Source organism: Asparagus officinalis, chromosome 6 (assembly GCF_001876935.1).
Source record: "Asparagus officinalis chromosome 6, Aspof.V1, whole genome shotgun sequence".
NCBI lineage: Eukaryota > Viridiplantae > Streptophyta > Magnoliopsida > Asparagales > Asparagaceae > Asparagus > Asparagus officinalis.
Window position 1 is genome coordinate 73,173,003 of NC_033799.1, and position 10,882 is coordinate 73,183,884.

Genomic DNA, 10,882 nt, shown 5'->3' on the forward strand with positions numbered 1-10,882 from the left:
GCATCGTTGATCAAAGCTTGGATCATCTCAGGGGTGCTCACACTCCGACGAGACACATCGGCAGTTTTGTAGGACAAATTCTAGAATAGATATTCACGTCCTCGTGTCTCCGTCAATTGGGTGCAGATTTGAAAATGACACATTACTTCCCATAGAGTGTCATAGACGTCAGGATGCATCTCCTTCAAAATCCTAAGCTCATTTGACCCTGGGATGAACTCCTCATAGGGCAATCCCCAAAAGGAAGACCCGAAACGTCATACATTTTATGGAGGGCAAACCCTAATTCCCCCACAGGTGTGAAGAATGTACATGTCTCCGGGTTGTATTTCTTCAGAACAGCGAAAAAATTGTAATAGTTGTAGTCAATGCCGCATCTGGTAGCCATTATAGGGCAAATGAGTCCAGATCGAGCCAATGATTCCTCTAGCTCTGTCAACACGAACCATGTCATTCTTGCCCACCACCCCGTTCGGGAAGAATGAACCCATCCGGGGGTTCTGAATACTGAAGGAGGGAACTCCTCTTTTATAGCCAAAAATCTCCGCATGAAAGTGTTGGCTATGCTAGTTGTTTCTCCAACGAGATATCCCCTTGAGAATAGGCAGGGTTCTAAAGCTGACACCTGGCGGTTGTAACCTACAGTGTGTACATCTGTGTAATTCAAAGCCCCGACAGCTACCCCATCCTGCTCCCGGACAAGGTCCCAATCCATATGTCGAGGGACAGAAGCACACTGATAATGGGCAATAGGAAACATCCTATGCATATCAGGGAGGAAGAAGCGGCGATCTCCTACTTACCTCAACCACTTATAGTGGCCGCCAGTCACGATCTCTTTTTGGATGACGACATGATCGCCAAATTTTTACGAGAGTCGGTTTTGAATTTGGCATCTGTCACCAAAATCCTGAGTACAGCTGGGCTTGGATGGGAAATCAGGGTAACACGATCCTTGTCTGCATCCTGAAAAATTAGGAGTTCCTGACGCAGATTGAATTGCATATTTAAATCCATGCCACCCTCGCGCCCGAAATGGTGACGAAGAGTAAAAGGTTCGTGGGAGTAAGGCACTGCAAAAGAGAAAAGTACTCAACTAGTCAACGAGGAAATAAAACAAAGAGAATCTTAGTCAAAATCCTTAGAGGAGTGAGAGCTTTCGAACGCACAGTTCAAACCTGGCATTGAATTTTATCAACGCAGAGGTCAAACTCTGCGTTAAGCTTTCGAACGCACAGTTCAAACCTGGCGTTGAATTTTATCAACGCAGAGGTCAAACTCTACGTTAAACTTTCGAATGCACAGTTCAAACCTGGCGTTGAATTTTATCAACGCAGAGGTCAAACTCTGCGTTAAACTTTCGAACGCACAGCTCAAACCTGGCGTTGAATTTTATCAATGCAGAGGTCGAACTCTGCGTCAAGCTTTCGAACGCACAGCTCAAACCTAGCGTTAAATTTTATCAACGCAGAGGTCGAACTCTGCGTTAAGATTTTAAACGCACAGTTCAAATATGGCGTTAAAATTTTATCAAACGTAGAGGTCGAACCCTGCGTCAAGCTTTCAAACGCACAATTCAGACCTGGCGTTAAAATTTGTCAACGCAAAGGTCGAACTCTGCGTTAAACTTTTTAATGCACAACCCAGACCATGCGTCAAAGTTCATTAACGCAGAAGTCGGACCCTAACGTTTCAAATTCAAAATGCAAAGTCCCGACTCTGTGTTACAATATGAAAACGAGTCATCTTCCTCAGTCACAAGAACCCATCTAGGGTTTTTAGAGAACTCGCCGAAGCATGTTTTGTGGCCATGAAGGTCGATACTTACCACCGACGAGAGAAGCCTGTGTCGACGGCGCACCAGCCTGAGTTTCATCACCGCCGGCAGCCGAGGTTGACCGAGAACTCGGAGCAGTGGCAACGGCCGACCTTTGATGGGAGACAGTCTTCTTTCTCGGACCCATTAAGGATGATGATCGGAGAAGATGAATAGGGTTCACCGGAGTTCAAAAAGAAATATTCGTTAAGCTTTTTGAAAGAAGACAGATGAAAAGTCGGATGACTTTTGATTTGACCCCAGCGGTTTATTTATAGACAGCTGTGAGCTGTCGAATCAGGGCGAGATTCTAGGCCCAGAATCCCACCAAACGCAGCCTGTGCGTCTGCGTTGGTTGAGCTTCTGAACACAGAGTTCAACTCTGCGTTTCAATTTTCAAGCATGCAAATCCACCTGTGCGTTTTAAACACCACTAAATGAATTTCTCGACGTTTAAAGCCAAGACATAGCTTTAAATAAATAGAGGGAAGCAGATGTGGCCATCAAGGTGACCAAAGCCGAGAAGAAACAGACGACTCCGCTGGGGAGTCTGTTGGATGAGTACAAACAGATTACAATCGGCAACGCTAAAACTGTCAAACGCAATTCTGCGCACAACTCATTCTTCTAAGTGGCTTAACATCCCAACAAAGATTAATGAAGCCACGAGCTGTGCACAACTCATTCTTCTAAATCGCTTAACGTTCCCACCAAGATTAATGAAGACAGGAGCTACACGCAACTCATTCTTCTAAATGGCTTAACATCCCAACAAAGAGTAATGATGATATTGCTAAAATCATCACCCCAGTTGAGTTGATCAAGAAAGGAAATAAAGTGGGTCCCTCTGAGGCTGCCCTCCTGACTAAACTTGGGGAAAAGCCATTCTCATATGCGCTTGCAATTCTCTCTGTTTATGATAATGGATCTGTCTTAAGCCCAGAGGTGCTCAACCTCACGGAGGATGACCTCGTTGACAAGTTCGCAGTTGGTGTTTCTGTGGTTGCTTCGTTGTCCTTGACTCTCTCTTACCCAACTCTTGTAGCTGCGCTTCACATGTTCGTCAATACCTACAAGAACGTCCTTGCTGTTGTTGTTATCTCTGTTGCATCTGCTGAGAATGCTGCTGCTCTTGCCTCTAAGGAAAAAGAGAAGAAGGACGAGCCTGTCGGCGAGTCTGACGATGACTTGGGATTTAGTTTGTTTGACTAAGTTCATTGTCATCAAAACTCAAAAGCTATCTTGTTTGGTTCGAGGAAACAGAATTTCAGCATTCCAACAACCAAGTTCACAATGTCTTCAAATCAGACGAAGTGAATAACCAACCAACTAAAATTTTGGGATCCAAAGTATTCCGAAAATTCGTCCCAGTCAACCGCGAACTTTTTGAAAACTTTGGAGGGGGTTTTGTAGGCTGTCTAAAAATCACAATAGATAGCTGATCCCCATCAAGCTTCAACAAACAAAAGCTACAAATAGAGGACTTTTCACATAGATCAAGAAGAGTTACAAATCAACGACACTTCTGACAGCTGATGAAAACTCTATTAAGTAGCATTCATAACCAACTGTGAGAGTTACAATCTGACGACTTTCACACCCCATAACAAGCAAAGATCAATGAGCAGTAGCCTTTGCGATGTTCTCCCAAACGCAGAGTCCACCTCTGCGTTTCCCAAACTCAAAACGCATACGAACTGTGCGTTCTCCAGCAGACATTTAACTCTACAACGCAGAGTTAAAATACAAAATGCATAGACTGTGCGTTCTTCAGCAAACACTCAACCCTGCATCTCAAACTCAAGACGCAGAGTTGAGATTCAGCACACAAGCGGCCTGTGCGCATGCGGCCTGTGCGTTTCAAATGTCTAGCAGAGTTAAGGCCCAGAACGCCAAGTTAGGCGTTTGACTTGTTCAAACACAGGTTGAACGGCCTAACAACCGTTTATCCCATGTTCTAAGGGATTCTCGCCCACATAGGAGCGAATTTAGGGGTTGGTTACACCCCTTATCCCCCTATAAATAACCGCATTACTCAACTGAGTAAAGTGTTGATCGGTCTCGGCAGCTAAACCGCACGGAGAAGGCGATTTTCTTGAAGATCAACGAACTGATCGGCAGTTAGTTAATCAAATCTCAGAGAATCCCTTCACCAACGGCATATCTACTTGGCTATTAACTGAATTTTCAGTTCTAACAACTCTGTTACAGAGTTTCAACTCGCTCTGAGTTCTTAAACTCGTTAAGAGTTCTTAATTAAACTTGCAATGTAAGTTAATTACACTAATCGATTATTCGGTTTTCAACAACTCTTTTCAGAGTTTCAACTCGTTCTGAGTTTCTTAAACTTGTTAAAAGTTCTAAACCGGATTCATCATACAAGTCAATCGTTCTCGTGAGACAGGACAGTCTGATCGTCAACGGAGAGTAAATTCGACGCAGGCATTCGAATGAGGCACTCCATCGCTACCAAGGAGAACCCAGAATTAAACAAAGAGGAGAATCAAATTCATTCTCCTCTCTTTTATAATCGGAATCCAAATTGTAATCGATTTTGAGAGAATACAAATCAATTTTTCTTTCATTTCTTTTACATCAAATTTTCCACAAACAGACATCCCCATGTCAAGGACAGAACTACCATATATGTATTTGATGATGTGGTTGGTCCTCCACCGATCTGATATGATGTTGGCTCCTGACATATCTGATCTGGAGGTTCCTCTTCTACAGATCTTAGGAGGATGTAAGTGGTTGAGTTCATCCCGACAATGGCATGAAGTGGTGAGGCAATTTAGGATTGCTAAGTGTTGGGAGTTTTATAAATGTTTCCCTTGATTCTCAGGTGCATACAATGATATACTCACCGATGAGGAAATGCTTAGAACTAATAGAACTTCTCTCAACATGGGTGGTTTTCATTGGCTTATGAACATCTGACCGGGTTACATGGTTTTCCGATCGAAGAATGTTTGTAGAATTGAGCCCTACCTTCCTTGTAGATTTGCACGACAATTCGGTTATGACCAGTTATATGTTGGGAACCCAAATAGACGGCTAACAATCTGTGGTGGTCTCATAGATGGGGTACGGGCTTGGTTTTGGAACGTTGTTGGCTGTACCGGGCTTATTTTAGCTTGCCTGTTGCTGAACCCAAACTTTGAATGACTTTTCTATATTACCGGTGACTCTTAGCCACTAACACACCCATTAAGAAGAAGAGAATTTCTGAATTAGAAGCCGAAGCTGCTTCTCGACTGGCTACTGAAGTAGTCCGAAGGACTATACCTTCTAGGGGAGAAAAAAGGCCTACCGCATCTTCCTGTAAAGGAAAAAAATTAGCTGATTTAGATGAGAGCGACGAATTTTGAAATGTCTGGAGAAGATGATGAAACTGAAGGTGAAGCTGAAGCTGATACTCCTCCTTCTCCTGTAGCCCACAGGACTCGTCGTGTCGCTCCGCCTAAGTCACCAGATGCTCCCTTAAAGCCAATACAGGTGAAAGGGATGAATATTCCCTTATCATCTTCCAATAGGATGATGGTTAGGTGTGCTGTCCGGGAGGAAGAAGAAGAAAAAGAAGAGGACACCACGCCTCTTATTAGTAGGAAAAGATCCCGATCTCCCACTTCTTCTCAATCTCTACTCCAAGCTTCCCATGGAGTTGAACGACGCACAAAATCTCGTTGTGAGAGTTCTGAGATTTCAAAGGATACTCGTTTGTCCAAGAAGATTAAGAAAATTGCTCATCGACAACGTGACCTTCCACCTATGTCTGAGGAGGAGTCAACCCATGACATTTCGGTTGATGAAGGAGGTAAAATCTCATACTATCTCTCTTTCATTGTTTCATTTTCAGACACAAGATTTTATTTTCTTCTTTTTGTAGAGGGTTAAGAAGAAGGAGAAATTTTAGTTGAACCCTCTTCTCCCGGCTTAATGGACATTGATGAACCGAGCTTCTTCAACAAGTGCACAAAGCGATGGATGATGAGCCCGTCGGTGTTGACGTCGCTATTCCTCCTGTCACTGCAACAACCTCACTAACATCCAACATAGGTACAAATATCTTCTCATTTGGGGGGCAATTCTGAGAGATGAGTGAATCGGAATACGTACCCCTTCTGATAACATGTGCACTTTATCTTCTTTTAGTTAAACTAAAGGAAGTAGGTGTGAGTAGTGGAGTTGCTGATCCTGTCGCTGTCGTTGGAGGTAATTTTAACTTCCATTCGTTTTGGTTTATTCATACCCCTATGTATATAATGATGAGTTGATTTGTCCTATAGACGCTCCCGTGAATGAGCCAAGCAAACAGGAAATTATTCGTGAAGCGAAGATCGAAGGTTTTAATGAACATAATCTTGACCTTGATTTTTCTGAAGATGATCATCAATATATTTCTGATCTGCTATCGGATAAAACCCTGGCTGCAACTACATGACCAACTATTGAAGTTGATACATCTACCATCATTGGTACATCTACTGAAGTCGTTATGAGAGTTCTGAGATTTTAAAGGATACCCTATGTATATAATGATGAGTCTATGTACTTCCAAACTTAGACTCTCAACTGACTTTTTATTCTCCTCATTTTAATTATTAAAAAGGAACTTTGATTATAGGACCAACTGTTGAAGTTGATACATCTACCATCATTGGTGTATCCGATCAGCCCATAGGTTTTGGTTTTTTTCTCTTGGTAGATCCTCCGACTGGAATCGAACCATCAACTATTGCTCATTCAACTTCTGCTATTGTTGAAGCCAAGCCTGCTGTTCCCTTTACTAATTTGACTGAGGATGTTGGTATCTCTACAATTGTTGTGTCTGAACCATGTTCACTTGTTCACGAAGTTGAAGTGTTGAAGACAACTATAGAAGAGCAAGTTAACACAACTTCTACTCAATCTGGTATGTCCCGTCTTTAATATGTTTTGTAGTTTTGATTCACGCTTTTAGAACATTTATCTATCTATCTTTTGTTTGCAGAATCCTCTTCCAAGAGTTTTGGTGACTTGGACCCAAAGCCGTCAGAGGTCTCAGTTGAGCAACTGTCTGTTGTGGCGGGTCCATCAACAAGTATTATTCCTGAACAAGCTCTAGCTGTTGTAGAGACTACATCAATATTGGCAAGCCAAGGTAACCAAACCGTGGAATCTTCCTTTAGACTTGATATATTTTCGTTTGTTGCTGTATACTGACATATGTAGTTCATACTTATTTCACTTGTTTTCATTGTAGATCCTTCTTCGTCATTGTCTGATTCTATCCAAGCATTATTATAAGACGAAGACCCGGATAAAGCTATCATCTGTTCTGATCTTCAAGGCTTCATCTCCTTCTTGAACGCTATGGTCGATCGAATCCTTCTCAAAGGCTCACCTTTTGAGAACTTTAGGAGATCTCTCGATCGCTATACATTAGGGATCAGAGAAGAAGGATATGCTGGATTAGCTGATTCAATCGACGCCTACTTGGTCGACCTTAAGCAACATACCGAACTTTTGAAGGCTCTTCGTATCAACGGTGCTCCTTCCTATATTGCTTCTCGAATGGACTCCAGATTACAAGCATGGCGTGAGTCTCAACACTCAGCCAAACTTGAACTTCAAAAGTTAAGAGCTTGCACTACTCAAATCAGGGTGAATATTGCTAAAAAGACACAAGTCAAAATTGATTTACGTCGAGCTCTAGAATCAAGTCAAGTTGAAATAGCTCGCTTGAAGGAACAACTCGAGAAAACTGAAGACACTTATAATATTCTAGAACTTGATTTGGTGGAAGTGACCCGTGTTGAATCAAACCTATTTCAACAGCTGGAGCTTCAGGATAAAAGGTTTGCCGATAAAGAACAGGAGGTCGCCAAGCTTTAAAACATTGATGAATAAACTTTAAAAGTTAATCTGAAGGCTGAATTAGAACAAGCTTATGCAACGGAACTCTCCAAACTTGAAGATCAAATTCGCCATTATAAGCTGTTGTAATCTTGAGAACACTTTTTTGTATCCGCATTTTCTTTATATCTTTATTTGAATGCTTCATATGAATAAAATGACCCTTTTGTTTATGGATATTTTATCATGATTATTCATTCTTTTTTTAGAATAAATAGACATAATATTCGAAGGATTTATGACAAACCCTCAGCCATCAACGGATTTGAGGTGCCTTTACCGACTACCGTTTGAGTCGGGCTAGTACGTGAATTATTTAAATCCGTTTCACATATATCGTTAGGCTAAAAGAATTAAACTCTCTTAGGCTTTAAACTATAATGTTGAATATGTAGGCTACATGTGTTAGTTAGGCTAAAAGAATTAAACTCTCTTAGGCTTTAAACTATAATGTTGAATATGTAGGCTACATGTGTTAGATGTAGGCTTATTGTTGAATATGTAGGCTACATGTGTTAGATGTAGGCTTATCTCTAATAAGGGATCGAGATAACGTCCCCTATGCGTGAAAGACATGGATTTAAAAATATAAATAGGTTATATTTTCTTGGTAAAAAAATGAACCCGAAATAAGAGAGGAAGAATTTAATATTCTATCTCTTGGTCTCTTTTTTTGTTGGTAGAGATAAACCTAAAATCGAAGAGAAAGAATTTTATATTCTATCTCCTGATAATTTTATATTCTATCTCCTGATATTTTTTTGTTGGTAGAGATAAACCCAAAATCAGAGAGGAAGAATTTTATATTCTATCTATTGGTCTCTTTTTTTTATAGAGATAAATCCAAAATCGGAGAGGAAAAATTTTATATTCTATTTCCTGGTGCAGAGAAAACTCAAAGTGGGGATCTCCACTTAGAGAATCTGGAGAGGTTCGAATAATCCTAACTGTCGGAAGGTTTGATTATCAAACTAAAGGTTGTGGCCCTAATCGTAGGAAGGTTTGACCAAGTAGACAGTTCGAGGCGATCCTAACTATAGGAAGGTTTGATCACTCGATTTAAAAGTGGACCTCTCATTATGGAAAGAATCGAGAGAAGATTTTGGTTGTGGCGCTAACTATAAGAAGGTTTGACCACATGGATAGTAAGAATGGGAGTACAAATCACAGCGAGAGTGTTGACTTATACAAATTACTCAAAGAGAAATTTTGGTATCAAGTGATGAAAACTTGACCTGAAGGGGTTTAACAATTGGGATGCTGTATCATGGCTCAACAGTGAAAAGTGTTAAGGCTTAGCTACAACAGAAGTTTGGGTGGATTTAACCACGAAGAATTTTGGTGGATCTACCATCATTTGAATTGATTGGTGAAGGATTTCTTTAAGGAAAGAATGACCCAACGAGGTCATTGAATCTCTTCTCAATAACAGAGTGTTATAAAATCACCGCAAGAGAGTTTTTCATCGTTTTGAAAATGATTGACCAATCATAGCGGGAAATAAACTATTGATTGATTTTGGGTTATCCTTAAACAAATACCATACATAGTATTCTCAAGGAACTTCCCGTTAAATAGGTTATCCTAAATATACTACAGATAGTACTTTTTTAGGAACTTCCTATTAATCGGCATCATGAGCTTATCACCGTTTTAGGTGATTAAGCGATATGCACCATTCGAATAAACAGTTTCTATTACAAACGGTCCTTCCTATTTGGGTTGAAATTTTCCCTTTTTCTTAGAATTGAGAATCATGGGTCGCCTAATGGTGAGAACCAAGTCTCCTTCCTTGAAGCTTTGTTGTCGGACTCTTTTATCAAAATCCCGTGAAATTCTTGCTTGGTAAAACTCAATTTATTGTTGAGCTTCCAAACGTTTTTCATCTAACATCTCCAATTCTTTGAGACATTTCTGATGTTGTTCCTCCATTATCATTCTAATTACGAGAGTGATACGGAGAGAGGGAATTTATATTTCCAAAGGAAGGATAGCTTCGCATCCGTACACTAATGAATATGGAGTCGCTTCGGTTGGCGTACAGATGGTAGTACAGTAAGCCCAAAGAGCATTACCAAGTTTATCGTCCCAATCTCGCTTGTTGACTCTTATGAATTTAGACAAAATTTTGATAATTGTCTTGTTAAAAGCTTCAGCCAATCCATTGGCGGTAGGATTATAAGCTGTTGATGAAATATCCTAAATCCCGAATTTATTGCAGAATTTGATGAACACGTTGCTGATAAATTAAGGACCATTATCATGTATTATTCATCTCGGCACATCGTAACGGTATATGATGTGATGTTTAATGAATTTAACAACATCATTCATCTTTACTTATTTAAGAGGAACCATTTCGGCCCATTTTGAGAAGTAATCGGTGATTACCAGAATGAAATGGTCACCTTTCGCTGAAGGTGGGAAAATAGGACCCACAATATCCATTTTCCAAGTTTCAAATGGCCATGATGTAGCTGACATGTGTAAATGTTCAGGAGGCTGGTGCATATAATTAGCATGAATTTGGCATGCATGGCACCGTCGGGCGTAGTCAACCACATTCTTGACCATGGTTGGCCAGTAATATCCCATTCTTCTAAGTCGATCATAGAGTTTGGGACCAGGTTAGTACGCACCACATATTTCATCATGAGTCTCTTTGATGGCCTCTTCTGCTTCTCTATTGGATAAGCAACAGAGTAATAGACCATCTGTAGGTTGTCTAAAAATCACTGCAGATAGCTGATCCCCCATTAAACACCGATGATGGAAGTTACAATCTGATGACTTCCAGAAGGCTATAATTTGAAGACTTTCACTTAGATCAATGAATGTTATAATCTAATGACCTTCACAACAACCGATAAAAGCTCTAGTTCAATAGCCTTCACAATCAACATCGGGAGTTACAATCTGATAGCTCTCATATTTTCAAGGAGCCAAGATGAAGATTATAAGATGACGGTCTTTGTAATGCTCCAGCAAAAGAGACCACAAATTGATGGTCTCTTCACATCAAGATGCAGAGGTCATCCCTGTATTTCACCATCAAAACACAGGGGTCATCCCTACGTTACACCATCAAAACGCAGAGGTCATCCCTGTGTTACAACATCAAAACGCAGAGGTCATGCCCACGTTTCATAGTCAAAACATAGAGGTCAT

The 10,882-nt window shown here is 40.7% G+C and overlaps 1 protein-coding gene across 1 annotated transcript; it reads left to right on the top strand.

Annotated features, from left to right (window-relative positions):
- LOC109846326 (60S acidic ribosomal protein P0-like) lies at positions 716-3,028 on the top strand. Its single transcript, XM_020415553.1, has 2 exons — positions 716-943; positions 2,546-3,028. Exons 1-2 carry the CDS (start codon positions 716-718, stop codon positions 3,026-3,028), a joined length of 711 nt encoding a protein of 236 aa, XP_020271142.1.